This window comes from Rhineura floridana, chromosome 11, assembly GCF_030035675.1.
Source record: "Rhineura floridana isolate rRhiFlo1 chromosome 11, rRhiFlo1.hap2, whole genome shotgun sequence".
In the NCBI taxonomy this organism is placed as follows: Eukaryota; Metazoa; Chordata; class Lepidosauria; order Squamata; family Rhineuridae; genus Rhineura; species Rhineura floridana.
Genome location: NC_084490.1, coordinates 3,322,316 through 3,348,080, shown reverse-complemented (window position 1 = coordinate 3,348,080; position 25,765 = coordinate 3,322,316). Strand labels below are relative to the sequence as shown.

The window sequence follows — 25,765 nt, the reverse complement described above, 5'->3', positions numbered from 1 at the left end:
AAGGGGAGGAGTCCCCATGCCGTTATCTGACACTGCACCCTCAACCTACAGCAGGGATGGCTAACCTGTGGCCCTCCAGACACTGGCTGCGTACACGCCATGCCCTTAAAGCACTTCCGTCCATAAAGAATTCTGGAAACTATTGTTTATCCCTCACAGAGCTACAGTTCCCGGTGCCCTGAAACTGCAATTCTCAGGGTTCTTTTGTGGCAGGAATGTGCTTTGAAGGTATGGTGTATCCTCAGCTGTGGTCAGATTCCATTTCCCATCAGCTGCAGCCAAACATGGAAAATGGTCAGGGATGTAATCCAGCAACATCTGGAGAGCCACAGATGCCCCATTCCTGACTTAACAGGCGATGTCCCAAAGGCTGAGGGCCCTGCCTTTGCCCCTTTGAAGAAACTCTTTTTCATGTGAAGGCTTCCATTCTCCTGGGGAGCAAGTCTGATTTAGGCTCAAATACAAACGCCATCTGGTTGTTGCTGACGTCTGATGCTTTAAAGTGCCTCTGATTACATTTGCATTTTAATGAGGTGCTTGTAGCGTGAGAGGCTTCTTCTGGGGCTCCTGCAGTGGCAAAGCCCACCTCCCATTCCCAACTCCACCCATGTTGAAATCTGTTTTATAACCAAATACTGTGAATAAATTGCCTTTTTTTACATCACCTTAAGTCTCTCTTAGTGTTTTTGCTTACAACTGTTTTTGTTTCAAGGGGTGGCTACTTCCTGGTTGGCTCCTTCAAAGTGCTGTCGGTGTGGGCAGCCATTGTTATGAAGCCTTTGAGATTTCTAGCCCTTACGGAAAACAGTATGTGACTTGCGATAAGTTTTACTTCAAAAGGACGGGAGGGGGGAGGAATGGAAGGCAACTAGAAAGTTTTGGATTGTGGGTTTTGTTGTTTTCCAGATCTGAGCTGCTGAGTCACAACTTAGGAATTTAGGAATATCAGCACTTGTGGTCAGCTCAGCTGCTAAAAGGGGGACTGTTTGCACTGTGCAACCTGCCAGGAATTGTCTCTTAAAACTGGAAAAACCGCACAATGTTTGTGGTGCATTATGTTCTTAAGGCCTGTCTTGGCTGGTATGTTGACTCTGTCAGGTAACCAAAGACATAAGGGAGCCTTGATGGGCCATCCTCTTCTTCACCATGCCACCAGGGGCTCTGAATGAAAAGGAGAGAATCGCTTACCCCAACAGCTGATGTGGTCATAGAGGATCATCTCAGGCAGTGGTCAAGAATGTCGGCTGGGCAGCCCTTGGTTCCAAACTCTATAGAGAGCCTTGGGCAAACTACTACCTCTTAACCTGGGCTCCCTGTCTGTAATGTGGGGCTGAGCCTGACCTACTTTACAGGAGATAGGAAGTGATCTGAGCACCCCAAATCGCTGCTACATAGTAAGATAATAAGCACGCTCTTTTGTAAAAACATTTTGTGTTGTGAAAACAGGAAGCACCATTCATGAAATGACTCTCGAGGAAAAGCAGCCTCTGTTGTACCGAGACAGCAACCCTACTCAAGGATCCAAATCAATATGGGGTGCATCCTACAGCAAGGGAGAGTGGCTGTTTTGATGACCAAATCTCCCTTTGGCCTGTGGCAGCCTCCAAGCCAAGTTCTTGGCTATGAAGTATATTTGCTTTAGGCCCCAGAGTTCTTGGCCATGACGGACAATGGCTTTTCAGGGTCACGGGCTATGACCTCTTCTGGTTGGGGTACATGAGGTCTTGTTCAGGAAACAGTGCCCTTTTAATATGGATTGGTAATCTTCACAACTAGACATCTGGGCCACCCAGAGCATCATAAGCCCCCTGCTAGATCAGATGAAAGCCGCTCTAGACCAGTGCCCAGTTTTCCCAGCTGCCAGCTAGATATCTTGCCAGAACTTGACAAGTAGGCCATGAGTGCAACATTACTGTCCCCATTTTGTATCCTTAGCAGCTGTTATTCGGAGGCAATTGCCTCTTCGGCTATAGTCACCCTGGCTAAGTAGCCTTTGACACAGAACAAGGTGATGCCTGTTGAACCTCCGTAAAGAGACCCTTCTGGAGTTGTGCCCCATTTCACCACCTGCCCCACTCTGAAGGCAAGGGGCCCTTCTGAAGGGGATCCCCTTGTGATCCTGTGGTCCCATGCCGTATAGGCTTTAGAGGTTACCACCGGAACTTTTAGGTTTCGTTCAGAAACGGATGGTAACCCAGCAATTGTATTTTGCAGCGGCTGGAGCTTCCCCAGAGTCTTTGGACATGGCCTCGTCCCGTCTGGCTGTCAGGAACCCAAGCAAAACGTAGTTAACCTGCCCAGGAGCACCAGAGCACAGCCTCATCTGGCGGCAAGCACTGCAGAAGCCATTTAGGGCTCCAAAGACAAGGCTGGACCCAGCAGTGCCTGTGTGCTCTTCCCCTGATCTCTAGGGGGAAGTGCCATTCCATCCAGAACAGGCGAAACCGGTGCTGCTTCCTGAGTCAGGCAAAGATAGGCAACACCTATGTCTGTAAAGGTCCCTGCCGCAAAGCATGCCCTGTGACACCGATTCCCCGCAGTGTCCTTGGCCAGGCCACTGGAGAGCGTTAAGGGGAGGGCTTGAGGTATGAAGTCTTGAACAGCCCTGGGATGGGGAAGCAGGCAAGATGAAGCACCAACTTGAGGGGGGGGGTGAAGTAGGAAGGGAGAGGTAAGGGGCCGGGAGCTGGGAGAAGAGACAGCAAGGCTGGGCCAGCGAGGGCTGCTGGAGAGGGGAACTTGGCCGCCTGCGCCTCCCGCACTCCGCCCACCGCTCGAGATCTGAAGGCTTTGCAGGGCAGCGGCGGAAACGCCAGCAAGCCCGAGGGCCGGGGGCACGGCGGAGTGGCCGAGGAGGAGCCCTTCCTGCTGCCGGGTAAGCTCTGCAGCCGGCGAGCCGCCGCCAGAGGGCAGAATGGTGTCAAGGCACCGGGAGCAGATCCCCCTTTGCACGCAGCACCTTCCGCTGGGCCCACACAGAGCGGCCTGGCTTCCCGCCTTCCCCGAGCCGGCCTTAAAAGCAGAGCGAAGGGAGGCAAGGGCCGAGCCGCCCGCAAAGGAGCCCGCAGGGGCCATGGTGCTGGCACAGGTGACGCTTTGCCTTGTCTGGGAGGACGCGATGTGGGGGAGCCCTGATTTGGGAGGGGGGAGAGAGAGAAGGGCTGCTGCGAAGGAAGGCCAGAGAAACCCTCCAGAGCTCTGGATCCGGTGGCTTATTGCAAAACATGCTGGTGGAGGGTTTGACAACCCCCCCCCGCTTGCATTCTTACAGTTTTTCCTGTTTGGTTGTTTTTATCAGGTTTTCAGAAAAAAAAGCACACAGGAAGGAAGGCAGCAAACAAAAATAGAGCATTTGCACCCCCGCCTAGCCAAGTCACACATTCCTTGTGAACCAGACGGGCTCACTTTGGGCCAACTGTTTCAGCCTTATGGGCTTGCTGGAGAGAATGGACACTTGCCTTCCTGGGCCCCTCGGGATGTTTTGGCCTACAACTCCCATCGGCTCCAGCCAGAACAGTCATTTGGAGTTGTAATCCAAAAGAGCTGGAGGGCACCAGGATGGGGAAGATTGAGAGAGATCCATATATCTGTTAACAGAGGAATATATATATATATATGGTTGAACAGAGGAGTTCATGTGGATGCTGGCCTCTGGGCTTTCACTTGGAAGGGGCCTGGGACATTTATTTATTATTATTGTGTTTATATCCTACCTTTCCTCCAAGGAGCACGGTTCTCCCCCTCCTAATTTAATCCCCACAACAACCCTGTGAGGTAGGTTAGACTGAGAGGCAGTGACTGGCCCAAAGTCACCCAGGGCGCTTCATGGCTGAATGGGGATTTGAACCCTCGTCTCCCAGGTCCAACACTCTAACCACTACACCACACTGGCTCTCTGGCCAAATCCAAAACGTTGCAAAATGAATCCTGCAAACGTGGCTTCTGCCGTTTCCGCCTCATAGAGGACTGTGATTAGAAGTTGGCTGCTGTTGACCCTGTTTAGTGATGGGAATCTCTGGAGCACCACTTCATGTATGCTGTGGTTGAGATTTGTGCAAACACTGTGGGGCTAGGTGGGCCCCCATCTGGGTCAGTCATGCCCTTACTGTGTCCTTATTACGCAAGAGTGCAGAAGTGGGGATTGCACAGGCCTTGGCCCAGCCTTTCCCAACCTGGTGCCCCCAGAAATTTTGGGTTACAACTAACGTTAGCCATAATGAGAGCCCTGGCAGTTGGATCAGGCCAAAGGCAGACCGCTCTAGTCCCGCCTCCTGTCCTCACAGTGGCCAACTAGATGCCCCCTGTGGAAAGCCCACAAGCAAGACTGGAGCACGGTGACTGTCTCCCCTCTTGCGACTCCCAGCAAGGGCATTCAGAGGCTCACGCCCCTTGGAGCCATCTAAGTTGGCGGCTGTCTCCGTCTCCTGTGGGAGTGAATTCCATAGTTCAACTATACGCTATGTGAAGAGGTACTTTCTTGTGTCTGTCCTGAATCTTCTAACGTTGAGCTTCATTGGATGGCCACGAGTTCTAGTGTTATGAGAGAGAGATCCACTTTCTCCACACCATTAATGATCTCTTTATTATCTAACCTCTTTATCATTTTGGCTGCCCTTTTCTGAACTTTTTCCGCAGAAGGGGGTTCTCAACCCTTCTGTACCCCCAGAGCCCTCGTGAGACATCTGAAAACCACTGAGGCCCACCAGGCACAAAACGGTGACGCAGGGGCAGAACCAGGCACAAAATGGTAGCTGGTAGAGGCAAATGTTGACATGATCAGCTGATAATTACTGACATCACTTCCTACTGATACCTAATCCATCTTTGGAAAGTGCTAAGGTATTTGCCACAGGGTTTTCCTTGTAGCAAGGAGTTCCATAGGTCAGCTTTCTTCAATCTAAGTACAGACGTTTGCTCTGTGGGTATTGTGACAGCCTTCCACTTTTCGACAGATTTCGCTGATCCAAATACTTTTAAACGGAGAAGGATTTTTTCTTTTACATTTTATCCTTCCCACCCCCACATTCTTCTCAAAGTTTTTTTACCTGTTTCCTGTACTTTCTAATCTCATTATCTCCTTTCATACTCAACTTGTACTTTATCTCCCTCTGCCCTGTCCCCAAACTGCCTAATTTCTTTTCATTCCACCTCCCTGGGCCCTTTTACATCACAGCTTTCCTCTCTTCCCAGTCTATTGTTGTTGTTGTTTTGTTGTTGTTATTATTACCACAACAATCTATCTCATTTTCTAATTTCCTGCAATCCCTTCTCTCAGAGGAGGGAGACTCTCCTTTTCTCACCCCCCCCAGCAACGTCTCCCATTTATTCAGCATGCAAAGGAGTTTCATTGGCCCAACCAAAAGACTACTATGGTATGGGTAGGGGCCGGAGCCAGCAACTGAGTAGGCCCTGGGCAGGCTGTGGTGTTAGGCCCCCCTGAAAGTGGCCAGTGTTTGAGGAACACTCTTCTACAACATCCTTTTTGTGATGAGGCAACTGGAATTGTACACAGTATTCCAAGTTTGGTCTTCCCTTTGATCTGTATGTTGTTGGTGTTATGTGCCTCCAAGTCGATTATGACTTATGGCGACCCTATGAATCAGTGACCTCCAAGAGCATCTGTCGTGAACCACCCTGTTCAGATCTTGCAAGTTCAGGTCTGTGGCTTCCTTGATGGAATCAATCTATCTCTTGTTTGTCCTTCCTCTTTTTCTACTCCCTGCTGTTTTCCCCAGCAGCATTGTCTTTTCTAGTGAATCATGTTGATCTGTATAATGGCATTATATTTGGCAGTTTTATTTTCAATTCTTTTTCTAATGATCCCTAACATGATGTTCGCCTTTTTCACAGCTGCTATCCAGTAGGTCAGCCTCTTATCAAGCTATCCACTCCAACCACAAAGTCTTGTTCCTGGTCTGTCAGTGCTCATTCGGGCCTTATTAGGGTATATGTGAAATTTCAGATTTTTTTTGTCCCAATGTGCATTTGCACTTGCTTACATTGAATTGTATTTGTCATTTTACAGCCCGTTCACCCACTTTTAGAGATACTTTTAGAGGTCCTCACAACCCCTTTATTGTTTTAAACACCTTGAACAATCTGGCATCATCTTTCACTGCTCTAGATCTTTTAAGGAACAAGTTCAAAAGCTCCTTGGGGGTGTGTTCCCTTCTTTAAATCCCTCCATTGGGAGGACTATCCATTTATTCCTACTCTCTGCTTGCTAACCAGTTACTGATGCACAAGAGGACCTCTGATTGCTAAGCTTATTCTGGATTCTTTGGTGAGGTACTTTATCAAAAGCTTTTTGAAAGTCCACATAGACAATGTCAACTGGATCACCTCTATCTTCGTGCTTGTTGATACTCTCTAAAAACCCTGTTAGTGAGATTAGGACTTTGTTTTGAAGAAGCCGTGCTGGTTCTGCTTCAGCAAGACTTGTTCTTCTATATTGTTGGCAATTTTATCTTTAATATTGTTTTCCCAGCACAGATGTTAAGCTAACCAGACTGTCTTTTCCTGTACACCTTTTGTAAAAAAAATGATGTTACATCGGGCACTTTCCAATCTTCAGCTACAGAGGCTTATCTTAGGGATGTTGCATATTTTTGTTAGAAGCATTGCGCGTTGTCATATGGCCATGCTGGTTGGGTTGAGAAGAGTCATAGTCCAAAACACCTGGATGGCACAGGCTGGGAAGGCTGCCTTAACCATGCAGAGATTGAGTATGCTCTCTTATTTGTCAATGTAAGACATGTTAGGAACATACACCAAATCCGACCCTTTGTCCATTTAAACTCAGTATTGTTGAGATCAGGGGACTGGCTAACCGGTAGCCCTCACAGTGTTGTTGGGCTTTGACTCCCATCATCCCCAGCCATTATGGCTGGTGTTAAGGCATGATGGGAGTTGTAGTCCAGTAACATCTGGTGGGCCACACACCTGGTCTTCAGTGATTGGTGGTGGCCCTCCAGGATTTCAAACTCGGATCTTTTTCTGCCCTACCTGGAGAGGCCAGGGACTGAAGCAGAGACATTTTAGCCATTCTGCCATATGGTCCTATGTTGGCAACTCTGGGTATTTTAGAGCAGATCGCCCAAGGATTTCAATGTCCTGCAAAGACTGCAGGCCAGGGGTCAAACATTACGCAGCAGCAGGGCCTTTTATCCTTATTAGTGGAACTCAGTTCTGGGGGGGGGAGAGAAGGGATCGCAAAAGGGTGCTTTTGTTCCTGCTGCTCCTGTAACGCTTTTTTTTAAAATTTGTGCCTGAGCAAGTGTTTATGCAGAATAAATTGCAAGGCAGCTGTGGCAAGATGGAAGAGTTTTCTTCCCCGCCGGCTCTGTAGGCCAGTGTCTAGAGACTGAGAAAAGTGCTAATTCAAGGTATGGGGTTGAATTCATTTAAGTGCTACTTGGAGTAGACCCACTGAAATCAATGAAACTAAATTACTCGTGTCTATTAACTTCAGCTGGCCTACTCTGGGTAGGACTAGCATTTAATACCACCCATGGGGTCCTCTTCCGCCCCCCTCCCCTGCTCTGCTTTCTGCCCTACCCTTCTATGGGTCCCCCCATTTGCCTTAGCTCCTGCATCTCCAGCCTTCTAGGCATTTCACAGGAGCCCTAAGATGGGTGGAGCCCATCTCTCAACCTGCCCCTCACATTCCCATAAAATAGTTACCCACCTTATTACACATTGGTTACAACTCATCCTATTCCCACCAGTGCAGGGCAGTTTTCAACCATCTTTTTTTTTGTTCCTTTCTCAGTATATGATGTTCTAACTCCACCATTTGAAGGTGGTTCCAGGTTCAGTCTTTTTTTACTCACCCGTCCACCTTGATCAGCATTTGCACAAATAACTTTAAAAAAAAAGCCTTTCGTGATTAAGGGATCTGATTCCTCTTACAACCTTCCCACTCAGGACCTCTTAGCCGTGCTGCTAAACTGCCCAGCAGTCGGCTCAATTGGTTGGCATCTCCACAAGCCGTTGCTTGTCCAAGAGAAGGTGGGCATTTCAGGCAGCACATGGGCCAAACAGCTATTTCCTTTTGCCCACCCACTTCATTTCCATCTCTGGCAGCCTCTGCAGTGGCGTGAGGATGCTGCTAGTCTCTCTCCCCCCCCCCCGTTTAAAAAGAAAATAACTAAAAAGGGAACTTTGGAAAACACAATGTTTAGTCAACCAGAAGAAAGATACCAGTTGCGTACATGCAAATGTCCTTAAATTCTGTAATGCCTTCTGAAATGCGCAGATACTGGCTTGGCTTCTTACAGTATTTGGAAGGCATATGTGTAAGATTCCAGGGTGTTTTTGCCCCCCTGCAATGCTGGAGGCAGTCTCTCAAACCCAAGGCCTTGCCACTTCTTCCTTCCTGAGGTTGGTTGGAGGGGGCAGGATGTGTGGGGGAGCATTGCCAAGTCTGGGGCCCTGGCTTCACTAAATCCCAGTGCTTCGGTCTCTGATTCAGCTCAGGAGTGGTCTCCTCGCCAGGTAAATTGCCCCCAACAGAAAAGATTCCCAGAATATGAAGGTCATTATCTCTTCCTGGGTCCTGTTTGCATAGAGCCTAAGAAATATCCTAGCTGTGCACACCGTGACATAGAGGTATCCCTCCCCCTCTGCTCATCTGACTTTCAAAAATTGTTCCATCAGCAGCTCTAATGTTGTTATCTTCCACTTTGAGGTTGATAGGTGTCAAATGAACATGCATCACAGATGTCCTGTTTCCTGCCTCAGTGTTGCAGCTGGCCTGAACGAGGAGGAAGGCCCTCTTCTGCTCTCTGGGATGTGCAATCAGAGGGGCTTAACAAAAGGGTACATTGACCCCTGAAGCAACATTTATTTTATTTTGCAGACGGTTGAGGAGGAGACGTTTCTCCTACATCTTTTAAACACTCAGAGGTTGGTGGATGGGATGGATGCTATCTGCTCAGCGCTTAGGCCTCGGGGTCCAGGGGCAGGGATTTCCCTGATCCCCTTCTGAATCCACAAACAAGAGAAACAGATGAGGCAGTGGTTGTGCTGGCCAAAGTAACACAGGTCTATTGACCTTTTTAATCCTTAGAGAGTGGAATTGGTTCAGAGGTGCAGGCTGTATCCCAGACTTCACGTAGATGCTGAGAAGGCAGCCGCTGTCTTAGGCGTCGCCAGAAGTCTCCACTGTTGTGTGCCTTCTACTCCGCCAGCCCCAGATATAGCAGATGGGTGGGGACTGAGAAGTTGCAACACCCTCTGCAGTTGGCAGTTCTGACTGTTCCCTGCTTCCGGTCTCCCCTCCCTTTTGGAGTCCTGAGTCTCTCTCTTGCGTCTCTGTAGCTTCTCCCTTCTCGCTTACTTGCTCCCCTTCATCATCCTGAGCTCTCCTTCATCATCCTCGGCAGCATCACAGCTGATATTTTGGGCTGTGATTATGGCAATGCTCCCTAGGATGACCCCAGCCCCCATGATGTCAAAGGGCGTGACGGCCTCACGCAAGACGTAGTACTGGACGGCCAGGGTCACCACCACTTCTGAGTGCAGCACAGCACAAACGAGGGCTGGGTGCGCTTTCGTCACAGCGTAGCTGGCGCACAAGAAGGAGACCAAGGCCAGGAAGCTGATGGTCACCACACAAGTCCAGGTCAAGGGATCCAAGGGCATCACCGGCTCCTGCAGGAGGAACATTGCTGGGGAGCACACCAGGCTGCCAACCACGCCAAACATGAAGGCGACGGTCACCAGCTTGGCCGGGAAGTCCAGAGCTCTGAAGATGACCAGGCCCAAAGCCAGCGCCATCCCTCCGAGGCAAGCCAGGGCGTACCCAAAGGTGTCATAGAGCTGGGTGCTCTTGTCAAGGTCCAACAAGTCTGGGACCACCATGATGATCAAGCCGAGGGTGCTGCCCACCAGTCCGAACCAGTCGTACCCCGTCAAGCGCCCGTTCTCAATGCACAGAGCCAGCAAGACGGAGCAGATGGTGGAGGAGCCCTTGCGGACGGTGGCGGCGTTTCCGCTGGGCACCACCATGAAGGAGCTGTAGGCGCAGCCAATGGAGATGACGTTGATGGAGGCGTGGAGCAAGGTGCGCTGGCGGGCCTCGGGGGCCCCGAAGCAAGGTGCCTTCCGGCAGCGGAGGTAGCAGGCAAAGAGCAGGTGCAGAACACACCGGAACAAGAGGATCTCCAAGGAGGGAATGCCCGAGGCCTCATTGGCCATACGGGTGAAAGGGGCCACAAAGCCAGCTGGCACGCCGCCCCCCAAGAGAGCCACCAGCAGCCCTTTCATGCTCTCGGACAGACGGTAGCGATTCCAGGGCGGGCGCCGGGGCGGGGGTGGGGGAGAGCAGGGTGGGGAAAATCGCAGCAGGTCTGCCACGGTCCAAGCTGCTCTGCCGGGAGCCCTTGGGTCGGACGCCATTTGCAGCCCCCTGTGGTGCGTCTTGACCCAGCTCAGAAGCCTTGCTGGGAGTCGGCAGAACCGCACACCACAACCTGTAGGGGAAGGCGAAAGAAATAAATGGAGCTGCAAGCAAGGCATTTTGTCTGAGCGGTGCGCCTCTGCCACTGACTCTGCTGTGACCGTGGGCAAGTCACTTATAACTCAGTTCTTGGTTTCTAAAGTGGCAGTAAGCCTTCCCCAGTGGATTTTTTCTGAGGCTGAAAATACCTTGCAGTTGAGAAACGGGGGCTATTTTTTTCCACGCCAAAGTCAGACTTCATAGGCTAGACAGAGAGCTCTGCAGCCACTTCCAAATGCTGTGCAACTGCTAGGACTGGATGCTGCGACCCCTTTTCTCATCAGTTCTCCATCTATCGGCCCTCATCTGTTGTCTGCACTTTCCCCTCTCCATTCACTGGCCATCGCCCTCCTCTTTATAATCTGTGTTGTTCCTTTTATGATGGCTTTTATTACATATCCAGCAATTATTTCTGAAGTGTACTTTTACAGTTCTTGACCTCAATATTATCTGCATAAGCAACTAATATTTCTGGGGGGGGGGGAATTGGCCAAGGGCACTGTGCGAAGTTGCATGTGCCCAGGTTTTGTCACAGGGTTAGGAACCTCAGAAGATGCTTTATACCGAGTCAGACCAGTGGTCCATTTAGCTCAGTATTGTCTACCTGGGCTGGCAGCAGCTCTCGACGATGATTGCGTACAGGGCTTTCACCCATCCCTGCCTGGAGATGTTGGGGATTGAACGTGGGACCTCCTGCATGCCAAGAATATGCTCTGCCACTGAATCACAGTTCTTCTCCTTGGTTCCTAGATTCAGGGTCGACAGGGGCTCCCTAAACTACCTCACCTCTCTTGCACACTCCCTCCTGCGTCCCACTACCTCAGGCCCCATCTGCACTAAACATTTAAAGCAGTGCCATACCTCTTTAAAGAATCATGGCTCCACCCCCAGGGAATCCTGGGAATTGTAGTTTGTGAAGGATGCTAAGAGTCGGTAGGAGACCCCTGTTCCCCTCACAGGGCTACAGTTCCCAGAGTTCTCTGGGAAGTGAGATTGATTGTTAAACCGCTCTGGGAATTGTGGCTCTGTGAGGGGAATAGGGCTCTCCTAACAGCACTAGGGTTGCTAGGTTCAATCCCTGAGACTGATCCTGTATCTTTAGGAGAAAAGAAAGTCAGCCAAGTGCCGGTGTTCTTGCAACCCTGTAATGAGAAAAACCACAAGGTGGAATTTTCCCTTCCCCCTGCACGACTTTTAAAGATACAGAAGACCTCTTGGTTGCCAGGCCCAGCCTCCAAGAGGTCTTCTGTATCTTTCAAAGTTTTGCAGGCAGGAGGGAGGATTCCACCTTGTGGTTTTTCTCATTACAGGGTTGCAAGAACACCGGCACTTGGCTGACTTTCTTTTCTCCTAAAGATACAGGATCAATCTCGGGAATTGAACTTAGCAACCCTACTCAGCACCCTTCACAAACTACAATTCCCAGGATTCTTTGGGGGACGCCATGACAGTTTAAAGTGGTATGATACTGCTTTAAATGTATAGGGCAGATGGGGCCTCAATGTTTGTTGATGTCAGAGCTCCTGTGTTCTACACTTTGGTTCTAGAAGAGAGAGGGAGCTGATAGGCTGGCCTGGGCACCCCATAAGAAGGTGGGAAACCAGGATTGCTGAAGTCCTTGGGGGAGGGCTGGAGGAGAGGAAGAGTTAGGGTTGGAGAAGGAGCCACCTCAACTGTTTCATTGTCACACCTACCTTTACAGCCACCGTATAAATACAACACCTCAGTAGTCCAGTCTGGCTGCCTTGCATGGGAGAAATTGTGATGTCATTCTACAGAGATATGCTTCTGTGACATCACACCTCAGGAGACTCCTGGGGCCCTTCCCCATGCCATAATCACATCCTCATTTGTTACTGTTGAAACTAATGACGGGGGAAGACTTTAAACCATGGGTGAGGTACTTGTGTTTTTAACTGCAGCCCCTGTTGTGCCTGATAGTTTTGGCCATGCTGGGTGGGTCTGGAGTTCAACAGCTGGAAGACCAGAGGTTAGCAATCCTCTAAGAAAGTTATCCCAAAATTATTCCATTTTTTAAAAAAGCCTTGTGTTTTCAGCAGCAGGTGCTGTTTGGTTTTAGATATTTTAATAATAATAAAAATGTGTACTGTATTGATAAGGCCTCCTGAAATTGTTACAGCAAAATGCCTCCTTCTACTACACGATTTGGGGCACAGGAGCTGTTGCAATACCAGCGCCACATATTTTAAAACTGAAATTTACTTCTATGCCTAACCTAGCCTGTTCAGAGGAGTTAAAGGTGGGTAGGAACTGTCTCCAAAATGGCACCCATAAAACTAAGGTAATAAAAACAGCTAGAGGCAGTCATTATAATGCCACGGCCTTGTAATCTATTTATTTACAGATGTACAGGTTGGGCAAGCATCAAAGGGTGCACACAACCGAGCGCACAGGCAGGCCGTATTAGTCCCAAAGCAACATCAGCACACTGATGGTTTTGTTGTTTTGCTTCTCAGAAACTTCTTGATAGCTGTTCTAAACCAGGAAAAAGTGGTTTTGCCTGGCAAATGTGTCTGAGTCGGCGACCTTTACAAAATGCCACTAAGTTGCTTATTAGCTACATAGGAAATTCCTTTATATTGAGTGAGACCATTGGTTCATCTAACTCGGTATTGTGTGTGCTAACGGGCAGCAGCTCTCTAGGGTTTCACATGGGAGATATTCTCACCTCTACCTGGATGCAGGGGGTTGAACCGGGGACCTTCTGCAGGCAAGGTGGATGCCCAGCCCAGAGCTTGGAAGATGACTTTTAAAAAGTAATAAATTACAGTTACATGGCCCAACAAAGTAGTAATTACCATTACAATTACAATTGCTCTGAAAGTAACATTACTTTTTCTGAAAAGTAATCACTATAGCAAAATGTAATGAAGTTACCCACTCGTTGCTCAAAAAAGTAATAAATTACAAGTAATTTGTTACTTGTGACATTACTTCCAAGCTCTGACTCAGCCACTGAGCTATAGTATGCATAGACCCACAACAGTGACTAGCAAAACCCAAAGCTGTTCTGTACTTCTGAAATTGACCAGCACAACTATTTAACATTTAGGCAAGTTGGAATTGCCTTGCAGCCCACCCTTTGCACATGCTGGCCTGGGCCGATGGGAGTTATAGTCCAAAACATCTGGAGGGCCCCAGGTTGGCAAAGACTGGTATAGCAGCTTAACACCAGCTGTGGAACGCCAGCTTGAATGTGCAGGCTTGGGTTTTGGCATGTGTCCACTGTTGCGGGAGGGGGAAGGTATGTTTTGGGATGATCCATGGCCCTTCCAAGAATTCCCAGAATCCTGTGGGCTGGGGGGAAGTCATGGTTCAAATGCCAAATGTTTTTAATACTATAAGGCTGTGCTGACTGGTACTGATGGGAGTTGTACCCCAAAACATCTAGAGGGCATAAAGTTGTGGAAAAGCTGTTGCAGGAGAGAAACCGCTTGTTTGCTAAGAATGGTGCAACTGTGTATTTGTGCTGCTAGGCCTGAAATGACTAGGGCATCTTAAACATGTGCAAAGTGCTTTTCAGTGCACTACTGCCTAACCACAGCTAGCTAATGCAAAGCTGAGATAAGAATTAAAAATAAGATAAATAAATCTGTCCTTGAGGTAGACTTCAACCTCTAAACTTCTCTTTTAAAACATTTAGGGTGCAATCCTAATCCTTACTTGTGGAGTAAACCCAATTTGACTCAGTGGGGCTTCCATGTGAGTCGACGTGTATAGGATTGCACTGTAAGGATGCAGTTCTAGATGCACGCTTGGCCTGAGTCCGATTGAACTCAATGGGCCTTCTGTGTCGGCCTGCAGAAGATTGCCTTGTAGAAGGGATGGCACCTTCAAGATACCAACGTTACCAGTGCATACATATTTACAAGTCAGCTTCATTAACAATATGCCCCTCTTCCTTTTTTGGATCCAGGAGAGAAGGGCATGCGTCGTCGTCGTTATGACCAAGGGCGAAGGCACTCTGCACATGATCAGAGGCGCCTCCCTTTGCAGTGCCACGGTCTAACATAACGCGTGATTCCAAAGCGCGCGCGCGCCTCCTCTTTTTTCTCCCCCCTCCCAAGGGAAAGAGTTTGGGGCGTGTGTGCGCGCGTTCCTGCTCCGCCTTGGCGGGCTCGGTGTGTACGCGCAGAGGGGACGGGGAGGGGGGTTGGCGAGTCCTGGGGTGCTCCTGCAGCGAAGCGAAGTTGCTTGCGACGACAGCGAGGCTGAGCCGCCCCGACTCGGAGCCTGCGAGCGAGCGATGATGTCAGAGGGGGAGGCAGCGACGGTGGCGGCGGCGAGGAGGGCAGCGGGCGAGGCAGCGGACTGAAGGAGCGCCGGAGAGGGAGAGGCGTCCCGTGCCAAGCAGGCTGCGAGCATGAATGGCGGGGCGAGAAGACTCCATCTTGGGCTGCCACCAGACGCTCCTCGCCGCGCCGTTGCAGCAGACACGCAGGTAGGCCGGCCCGCCGGGAGGGTCCCCGGGCCTGTCCCGGCCCCTCCGGGCGCTCAAGGGGCGAGGCTGCGCGGCCAAAGGCCCCGGCGCTTTTTTCTGCTGCGCGCTGCGCTTCCTGCGTGCCAAGGGCCCCCCCGCCTCTCTCTCCCCCACCCCACTGCTTTGGGGGCGCAAGCTGGGCGTGGGGGGAATGACGATGACGGGGGCAGAGGGTGAATGCCCCGGCCGGTGCCCCGCAAGGAATCCTCCCCCCAGCACCGCTGGCGTGCCAAGATCGCCGCCGGGGCGCGCCGCCCTCCAGCCATCTGCGTTATTTGGCACGGTGGGGGGTGGTGGGGAAAGCGAGGAGGAGGAAGTGCGATGGGGTCAAGCCTTGGGGCGCGGGGGTCACAGTGCCCCCGCCAGCATCGGGACAGAACTGAAGGACCCCCCAATAAAGGGAAAGTTTATCTCTGCCTCCCGGGGAGGGCGCTTGGGAATCGGCCAGAGCGGGGGTTCTAGAACTCTCCAGGCTCTTGGAAAGAGGTCGGGCCGGGATTCGGGGGGGGGGCGGCAACCCTGGGGACATGGATATGTTGTGGGGGGGCAGGTTAAGAATGGGTAGCCGAATCCTAACATTTAGCTGAGGATCAAGGTCCTGTCACGTATAGGAACACGTTTTGATATTTTATTTGGGGGGAGGGCTGGAGATGGGAATTTGAAGGCTCCCCCCCCCCTCCGGAAACGACCTCTTGGAGGATCTAGGATTCCTGGGCCGAAAAGTAGGGTGGCAGGTCCGGGGTTTGTGACTGTGGATCTGCCCCCCCCCCCGCATTTTGAAGTAGTCCAACATACAGGACTGCCTGGCTTTTCCTATCCATCCTGTGGGCTGGATCTGAGATTCTTGCAAGTGGGGCTGTGTGCGGCTGCGTATGCATTGCTGGTGGGGAGGCTTGTGATGGAGGCTGGTGGAGATGGCTTGAGAAATTGGTTTTTGTTTCTGTTTTTTGGGGGGGTCCTGGGATTCTAGGAGGCATCATCAGTGACTCTGGTGCGACGGCGTTCTTTTTCTTTTTCGAAGTGCCTATGGATGTGTTCGGGGGCGATCTGGATATCTGGGGTTAGAAAAGGATTCTGAGGTTTTTCAGAAGGGGGTTCCCTGCAGCAGAACTTGAAATAAGGGTAAGATAGGAGACCTCTTCATTTACTTTTAAAGAGGGTGTGCATTCGTGAAGGCAGAGAGGCAGCCAGAACAGCCCCACACACATACAATGTGGGGGGCAAACATCGTGGAAGAGGCTGTGAGGGTGACCTAGTTAGGAGGAATGGCTACCTTTTGAACACTTGTATCTTCTCTGGTCTTATCCTTCATTCTTTTACCCGCACAGAATCCTGGGGGTTAACATTGTCGACACTCACATCCTCCTCTGTCCTGATCCAGCAGGGCTCTTCCTACATCCACTCAAAGCACCCTTGGGTGCACCTCAGAAGTTTGTCTTCCACAAATCACCCCAGCTCATTTTGCTCCCACAGCAGTTCTCCCTGATTGTTCATCCTTCCACATGTACAACAGCCTGCATTATGCATGCGCATGAGCGCACACGCACACAGAGATGTCATTCTTTAAATCAGCCTTTGCCATCCTGGTGCCCTCCATGTTATGAACAACAACCCCCACCCACTGTGCTGACCGTGGATGGTGGAAATTGTCATCCAAAACGTCTGGAGGGTCCCCACTTGGTGAAGGCTGCCTTACATAGCTGGGGGGAAACACACATTAAATGGAACAGATTCCATCCTTCATAATCTTGTGTTTATTTCCTCCAACATCTCATAAGCCTTAGATGTGTCTGTCCCTATATAATCGCGCCGTACCCTTCTTCACAACAGCTCCACACTCCAATCAGATTCCCTATTCTTTGTGTGCGGACCCCCAATGCACACACCACAATAAAGAGACTCTTTGTGTTCTCTTAATTTCATCCTCAGATCAACCTCCTGTTCACTTCTCTCTACCAGCCAACATGACTTGTACATACATGTCCCAGATCTGCTCTCCTGTATCTCTTCTCCACAGTTTCTTTTCCTGTCTTAACTGTATCCCATATCTGTCACGAGGACATACTTGTCAGTGTGCAAGTGGGTGGACTTGGTAGCTCCCCCCCCCCCATGTCACGTCCCGGACAAACAACAGGCCTCATCACATCACTACACATTTAAAGCAGGGGATCCCAAACTGGTCCATGGACAAGCTTCGTTCAGGTGTTCTGCAGTGTGGCTTTGAAGAACACTTCCAGTCTGGATTCTGTCGAATTCAGATCGTAATGAAATTAAAAAAGAAGCAATACATGCACAATTAAAATCGTATAGTGTCTAGCACAGCACGTTCCAGTTGCTACAACAGGAGGAAAAAATTGTTAAGTGGTTCGTCAAGGCCCTCAGCCATTTTCAAGTCGTCCATGGGGGAGGAAAATTGGGAACTACTGCTTTAAATCACTCTTATACCACTTTAAACAGTCTTCCCTTGAAGACTCCTGAGAACATTAAGGGTGCTGAGAGTGGTTCGGAGATGACCCCATTCCCCTCACAGAGCTACAATTCCCAGAGTTCCCTGGGAGGAGGGGCTGGTTGTTAAACTACTCTGGGAACTATAGCTCTGTTGGGGGTGCGGAGCCACTGTTGGTCAGAATATGGCCCAAAAACGTTTTGAAGCAGAAACTCCAAATGTGGGTGTGCCACACAACTAGTTAACCCTACATTTACATTCCTTATTTCCTCCAAGGAGCTCAAGGAGGTGTACACAGTTCTCCCCCTCTGCATTTTATCTTCATAACCGTGAGGTGGGTTAGGCTGAGAGACGGCAGCAAACCCAAGGTTACCCAGGGAGCTGCCTGGCAGAGTGGGGCTTTGCACCCTGGCCTCCCAGTTCCAAGCCCAGTACTCTGACCCAAACATCACACTGTAGGTAGCTCTCCTGCGGAAGCTCCATTGAAGTAAACGGGAGCTGTTCAAAAGCCCATTTTCACCATGTCTCATGGCAAGGCTGCCTCTGTTGTTCATTCCTCCTCAGCCAAATACTCAGGACTGTCGCACATTTGGAAGCTGTCATGGCCTCCTGAGCCAGGGCTAGGAAAAGTATTTTACGTTATTAGTGCCCAGCTTGAGATACCAGCGGTAAGCAAATAAGCGCTATGCAGCATCAAAACAACATCCAGATTCTTGCAAGCAGAGTTGTTAAGAAAACCTTTCGGCACGTGGATTTTTTATTTTTTCTTTAATTCAGCTTGGTCCTGGAGAATTATCCTTTAGACCATCTGTACAAGGCTGCCTTTTCAGGCACGCAACACTTCGATTTCCTGCCTGCGCACATTTCTTTTGCAAGCTTTTGACTGCTTTTAGCAGCCTCGCTTTCCTCACAGCCACATACATGCTGTGAGTTCCCTCCCCCCTCTACACAGGAAGCTGCCTTAAACCTGTGGTCCATCTAGCTTAGTATTGTCCATGCTGACTGGCGTTTTCCAGGGTTTCTGGCAGGGGACATTCCTGGTCCTACCGTCGAGGATTGAACCTGGGAGCTTCTCCATGCAGAGCAGGGGCTCTACCTACTGAGCGTCCGGCCTTTCCCCTTGCACATTCTCCCTTTCTCTGCCACAACACACACAACGCACCCTCTAGCCACGCCTCCTGTTCTCATATACAAACACGCATGTTGAGACATCTTCCCCACCCGCATTTTCCTCTTGTTTACACCTTCTGCCACACTTCTGCTTACACTTGTTCTGCTGTGCTGTTTTCTCTCCATTAGTCCCTTTGTATATCTTGTCCCTTTCAAATGCCTCTGCCTGCATCCCTCATTTACACCTTTCCTCTCTGTTCCTCTTCACACCCATTACGGTTGTTGCTAACCTCTTTGCATGCATTCGCACATGTGGTTGCACATGTGCTTGCACATGCGCAGAGTGGGAGGCTGCCAGATGTGTGTGTAGCTGAGGTCCTGGCTGAGAGGTGACGTGTATAAGACGACAAGGATGCATGTTCAGTAACGAATCTGTAAGAGCAGCTTGTGTATTTGTGGGAATGCGGCTGTGAGAGGATGTACTTGTTTGGTGCGTAGCTGAGAGGCATATTGTGCTTTGTGTTCGTGTAATGCTCTCTGTCAGGCACATACTTACGAATGGTGGTATGCATTTTATATGCAATGGTGTGTGCTCCGACGAGGCATTTGCCATCTTGAGCAGTGTGGCTGGACGACGGGGGATTTTGTGTGATAATGTGTGTGGTTGTAGTTGTGTGTGTGGGGGGGGGAAAGAGAGCTATGGAGGTTGAAGAGCAGGGGTGGAGAGGAAACACGGCCCAGTCAGCAGCAGAATGGCATAATCTCTTGATGCAGTGATGCATAAGCAAAAATGCTTCTGTATGGATGTTTCAGACGTTCTTTGCGTAAGCTCTACGATGTGTGCAAATCCAATGTGGGAAGAGTTGCACACACAAATAACACATTTTCCCCCACGTTCTAAAAAATGCACTCTGTATTCTTGAATTTCAGTGAAGTGTGGAAAACAGCTGTGCGCTAACCTTTCCTATGTTGGAAGGAAGACATTTTAACACATACCATGTCAAGGATTTTTGCCCACCAACAGGCTTTGCTAGGGGAAGCTCTGATCTGCTGACAACATGCCGAGCCCCTGCATATCCCTGGAGATGTGCAACTCACTCCGGAGACCAGGAGAGTTGCAAAGCTGGCATAGCGTAGAGGAAAGATGCACCAAAGCCATGCAACATGCACGCTTTTTCTGCTCATGCTTTCCAGCATTTCAGGTTTAGGGTGCTATTCTTTTCCACCCAAGGGCTTTCTTATGTTTTGGAAACTTGTTACTTAAATTCTCTTCAAAATAGAAAAACCTGCTTTTAAAAATGAAACATTTTTAAAAGTTCTTGTATTGCCTACTGGCTTTCATGAAAATGTTGCTATTCTTATGCAAATGTTATTAATAACCATAACATTAATACTTTTGTATAGCACTCTCAAGTCTTCTATTTGGTTCTAGTTGTAACCCTCACAACGGTCCCTTACCCTGTTAAGGTAAGTCAGTCTTATTATCCCCCTGTACAGCAGGACACCGCTCATACAGCAGGTTCCGGACTGTCGCTGTAAAGCGAAATCCACCGTAAAGCGGAATGCATTGACTAACATTGTCTAAAATGGTGCCTGACACCCGAAAGACGCTGTAAAAGTGGAACAAGCGCCATAGGAGCGGGGCCTTTCTGCAATTGACAACTGCTGTATCGGTGGAACGCTGCAAAGCGGGGCCCTACTGTATTGCAGATGGGAAGGCTGAGGCTGAGAGGGAAAGAGGGAATGGCTTGCCTAAGGCTACCTGTTGAGTTCAAGTTTTGAACTGAGGACTCCTGATCATAGCTCAGTCAGTCCCTTAGCCACCACACCAGAGCTGGGGAAATATTTTCAGCCCAAGGGCTGCATCCCGTTCTGGGCAGTCCTCCGAGGACCACATGCCTGTGGTGGGCAAGACAAAAGCAGGCAGAACAACAAATGGCAATTTTATCTTTCTTAATAGGTTAGTGTCTACACACTCTCACACACCCCTCTCGATTCTCTATCCTGCCAAGCAAGAAACATTATCAGTTCAAGGACACATTTCAGCCACGCGCAAAAAAAGGGGGGGGGAGTGAAGGGTGCAGCCTGGGGAGAATTCCAAAGGCCAGATTGAGAGGCCTGGAGTACTGCGTTTGGCCTGTGGGCCTGAGGACCCTGCCCCTGCACTATGCTAGCTCTCCTACGACCGTGTAGTATCCATTTTAATGTCAGTAATTTTGTGCAAAATAATGCCAAAATCCAGAGTATGAAATCTGGCAAATCTACCATCCGAACGCGCAGAACGGAAGAATGCATTTCAGGACAAAGGTACCCATCCAGTCCTCCTCAACATTTTTATTAATGAGTTGGATGAGGAGGTGCAGGGAATGCTTATCAGATTTGCAGATGATACAAAATTGGGAGGGATAGCTTATACCCTGGAGGACAGAAACAAAATTCAATGGGATATTGATAGGCTGGAGCATTGGGCTGAAAACAACAGAATGAAATTGTAACAGGGATAAGTGCAAAGTTCTACACCTAGGAAAAATAACCCAAATGCACAGTTATAAGGTGGTGGATATTTGGTTCAGCAATACTACATGCGAGAAGGATCTTGGTATTGTTGTTGATCACAATCTGAATATGAGCCAACAGTGTGATGTGGCTGCAAAAAAGGCAACTACTATTTCAGGCTACATTAACAGAAGTATAGTTTCCAAATCGTGTGAAGTACTAGTTCCCTTCTATTTGGCACTGGTTAAGCCTAATCTTTTGTACTGTGTCCAGTTCTGGACACCGCACTTTGAGAAGGATGTAGACAAACTGGAACAAGATCAGAGGAGGGCAACAAGGATGATCGGGACTGGAAACAAAGCCTTATGAGAAGAGACTGAAAGAACTGGGCATGTTTAGCCTTGAGAAGAGAAGACTGAGGGGAGATAAGATAGCACTCTTCAAGTACTTGAAAGGTTGTTGCACTGAGGAGGGCCAGGATCTCTTCTCGATCGTCCCAGAGTGCAGGACAAGGAATAATGTGCTCAAGTTACAGGACGCCAGATTTAGACTGAACATCAGGAACAATTTCCTAACTGTTAGAGTGGAACGAAAATGGAACCAATGACCTAGGGAGGTGATGGGCTCTCCAACACTGGAGGCATGCAAGAGGCAGCTGGACAGGCACCTGTTGGGTATCCTTTAAGGTGGATTCCTGCATGGAGTAGCGGGTTGGACTTGATGGCCTTATAGGTCCCTTTCAATTCTACTGTTCTATGATCCCTAACTCCTATATGTGGTAAAAAGAATCGGTGTAATCCCAGGGGAAACTTCCTCAAGATTTGGTTGCCTTTTTGTAGGAACGCATTCCCAGCGTGTGGCAGTGTTGCTCAGGCACATGGTTCACAGGGAGGCCCACAAGAGGTTGCTGATGTCACCCTTGTGGCAGGCTGGCGGCCATCTTGTTCTGATGCCAGCTCTGGTTTAGGGCATTTCCAGGGGACAGGGTGGCGGGTTGGGTTGTTTTTTTCCCTGGAGGACTTCCAGCCTTTCTGGTCTTCATTGTAAGGTTGGTTTCGCCCTCCCTCTTTCATACTGCCTCGCTGCGGCTGCTGCTGCTGCTCTGTAAGCCAGGACTCCTCCTTGCTGCTAACAGGAATAAGCTCTCTCCCCTTTGCACAGAAAAGGTCATTCTTCCATGGAAAGCGTCCCAGCTGAACGTCAAAAACAGGCCTTTGCTTGAAATTGAGAGGCCCGGAAAGGCTCCTAGTACGTGATCTTTGTTCCATAATACCAAACTCTCAGCGTAAAGACTGGATATTAAGAGGATTTAATGCAGAGAAGACACTTCTTAGGACATCTGAACCGTCCTTCATACTTCTGAATTGGAGCACAGATGCAAGATCACTTATGGGATCAGCTGCTCCTTGTTACTCTCTGTCAAGAAAGCTAAAAATAAATGATACAAAGGTGCAAATTTCACCCCCTCCTTCTCAGCCCCACCTGATTTCATAAGTGAACTTTTTGCAGTAGGTATCGTAATAATGGAATCATAATAATGAAACTACTTGCAGACTTCCCATAGGGCAGAGGTGGGGAATCTGTGGCCCTACAGATGTTGTTGGGCTATAGAGCCCATCATCCTTGACTAGTGGCCATGCTCGCTGGGGTTGATGGGAGTTGGAGTCCAACAACCTCTGGAGGGTCGCACATTCCCTGTCCTAGCTGCAGAGGCATCAGGTTGGCCCCTGTGAGAACAGGATGCTGGACTAGGTGGCCCCGTCTTTGATCTGATCTAGGAGCCAGGCTCTTCTTAGGATCTTACGTTTTTAATCTATATTAGGAAGTATGAAACTGGGGGTTGATAGTTATTCTGGGTAAGAGTGAGTGAAAGATTGTGTTCACCACTCTCTTAACAGTTGATTGTCACAAGAAACCAATATCCAGCTCCTTTTGATTAGCTGGTTGAGACTTTGGGGTCCCTAATAACACTTGCCAGCCACCACAACCACCTTGGTTTGTGTGTATGTGTGTGTGTGTGTTTATAAAAAATACTTCTAGGCTGCTTGTTCAGGCTATGCCTATCAAAAGTAGCTTACAAACATAAAAGAAGAGAATGGATTGTTTCCAACTAAATCTTACTCAGAGTCGGCCTATTGAAAGTTAACTAACCTAAATTAGTCATGGCCTTTAATTTCAATGGTTCTTCTCTGTAGCGACCCAATAATATGAATTTTTAAACTTAAACAACTTATTTTCACTCCTATTGCTTTAAAAAAACTATGTTTACAGAACAATGTACTCTATGACTTGTACATATAATTGTTAATGGTACATACAGTTGTTCAGAGAAGTTCACTGCTTTGTTCAGTCATGGTGTTTTTTTTAGCAGAGGCATGGAGGCCTATCATCTCTTTACATGAGACAGCAGTTTGCAGTCAGCACCCCCAGCCACCCTCAGCAGCTTTTTAGAAACCCTGTCCTTCCCTTTAATGGAATTGCATGCTTGTGCGTGCAGGGCGGTTGTGTGTGTGTGTGCTAGTGATCTACTACTGCTGGGTAAGATTTTGTGTGCCACATAGATTCAGAGCAGTGTGTATACAAGAGCATCATTTGTGAATGCTTGGAAAAGTTATCCTGCAAGAGATCTTGGACATCTGGGGGTTGCTTATACACATTATTTATGTTGGGGTTACAGTTGTGAAAATGTGTGTGGATTTTGTACAGAGGGTTTGTCTATAGGACGGTGAGTATGTTCGTCTTAAGTAGTTTTTTTAGTCTCTGTAAAAATGAGTGGGATGGGGGAGATGAAGGAAGCCCTATGATGACACAGGTAACTTGGCCAATAAAAATTCAGAATCTCTTTAGTGCCTTTTTGGCTCTGGATGTCATGAGACTTGGTATGGGCATACATTATTTTTTAAAGTAGCAACTGTGTGAAAATCCTTGCCCTCTGATTAAAAGAGGGAGCACTTCCTCATGTTTTCCAGGACCTGAGTTCAACAGCTTGTTCTTCTTTGACAACTGTGAATGACAGCTCTGGTTGTTATGGAGTGAGACACACACACACACCACTCATTGCTGGAGGGTCTAGTCAGCTGTTGCTGATGAGAACTGGGAGACTTGAGTCCTCTCCTGGTATTAAGTGACTTCTTTTGCCGTTCAACCTCTTGGTTTAGGGAAAAAAGCAAAGTGTTTGGCGTTTCTATGGTGACACCTGGTGTTGTTTTTCAGTTAATGATTTGTGAGTGCTTGGCTACTTCCTCTGGCTGAAAAGCGATTTTCTTGTCTTGCTTGAAAGGGAAAAATAATTCATCAGAGTTATTTATTAGCTGTAAAATGACACAGGCTGGACTCTGTCTGATAGCACTTGCAGTTACGTCAGGCTGTAGCTGTCAGTCAAATTCTCATTCCGTGTAGCTATGGTTGACTTCAAACCCTGACCCCTCTGCATCTGTTGTGATTTTCCCCTCCATTGCTCGCTTCCAATGGTGTGCGTGCATGCACACTTGTTTTTTTCCTAACTCAGTGCTTCACCAAAATTGTACCCGACTGCACCACTTGGCCTGTGCCTTCACAGTTGTTCTGAAGCCTTGACCTCTATGCTGCAGTTATATCAGGCTATATCCAAGGCCGTTCACACCAGGCTGTGCCTGTCAACTGTGCACAAATAGCTCCCAACTGCCTCCCTTGAATTCTGTGTTCACCCCCAGCTCTGTTGATGTGCAAAGCCCAGTTGCTTTCAGATTTGCAGGGAAATTAATACAAGCAAGTTCCCGCAGATGCACTCTGTCATTTCTCCCTGTTTCCCTCTCTTCTGCCCACCCCAGGCACCCTCCAAGACATCAACCTACATCTAATCCAGTTGCCAACCTCTGTTTTCCTGACCACATTGTTCATTCTGGAATTACATCATACCTGCTGTATGCAAAACATACAAACTCAGTTACTTCACGCCGTTGAGGGTTACACCCCGACCAAATCCGATTGGATGACGCCTGTTTGCCACTCTGCTTGACCCACATACCAAAACAGCATCTGACTGTTCCTAGCGGACACACGACACTCATCTTCTGTGGCGTTTTCCTGTCTTACAGAGGAATGTAAATCCACACAGACACAGCCTATATCCAAGACACCTGAATCTCTTTCCAGTCAGACTGTGTGAGTGTGGCAGATCACATCCCCATCTTCAGTTACACCCAGCTGTAATACTGACACACGCGCTTAACTGTCTTCTGTTTCTGACAATCATGCACGCAGGTCACATGCCTCTGAGTGATCCTTGTGCCCTGATCTGTTGCGCAGCAAGGGTTACTGCGGAGGCTGCAGCCTCTTTTTTGTTGGCAGCTAGAAAAGGTTTTTTTCCCTCTCTCTCTCTCTCTCTCTCTCTCCCCCCCCCTGCATTCTTCTAATGTTAAGCTTGGGAGGAGGAGGTTAACGCAACACACTCAGCTCTGCTGAGATCACAGGCTCTCCGGAAATGGCAGGGGATCAGGTTTCCTCTGAGTGCAAGCTCAGAGGCTCAGTGCTTTCCACAGCCTGGGTGATATGGTTGAAACATCTTGGGGACAGCAGGCACTGCTGATGCCAAGAGAGGAAGAGCACCTAGCACTGGGATCCTGGACTTCTGGGTTTTCTGAATTTTGGGGGGGAGGTTTGGTGGGTAGGAGCCAGGGCTTGAGATTCTGCAGTAAAAGGGAATGACATCTAGTGGTTAGAAGCAGAATTG

General features: G+C 49.0%; 2 protein-coding genes across 7 annotated transcripts in view; one reads left to right on the top strand and one right to left on the bottom strand.

Annotated features, from left to right (window-relative positions):
• The window catches only part of ZBTB4 (zinc finger and BTB domain containing 4), a 45,424-nt gene that overhangs the window by 3,391 nt on the left and 16,268 nt on the right, over positions 1-25,765 (top strand). For 2 of the 6 annotated variants that reach the window (XM_061590739.1, XM_061590740.1), the window contains exon 1: positions 14,623-14,963. The exons of 2 other annotated variants lie outside the window; for them this stretch is intronic. The gene's annotated coding sequence lies outside the window, so the exon portion shown is untranslated. Of the gene's footprint in view, positions 1-14,621; positions 14,964-15,972; positions 16,125-25,765 lie in introns of those variants that run through there. 2 more of the 6 variants (XM_061590741.1, XM_061590744.1) reach the window with 2 other exon arrangements.
• Positions 9,337-10,401, bottom strand: LOC133367062 (solute carrier family 35 member G3-like). Its single transcript, XM_061590761.1, has one exon. The coding sequence runs from the start codon at positions 10,399-10,401 to the stop codon at positions 9,337-9,339; it is 1,065 nt and encodes a 354-aa protein (XP_061446745.1).

Excerpts from the sequence above, each read along its gene's own strand:
- LOC133367062 (XM_061590761.1), bottom strand. The coding sequence starts at position 10,401 with ATGGCGTCCGACCCAAGGGCTCCCGGCAGAGCAGCTTGGACCGTGGCA.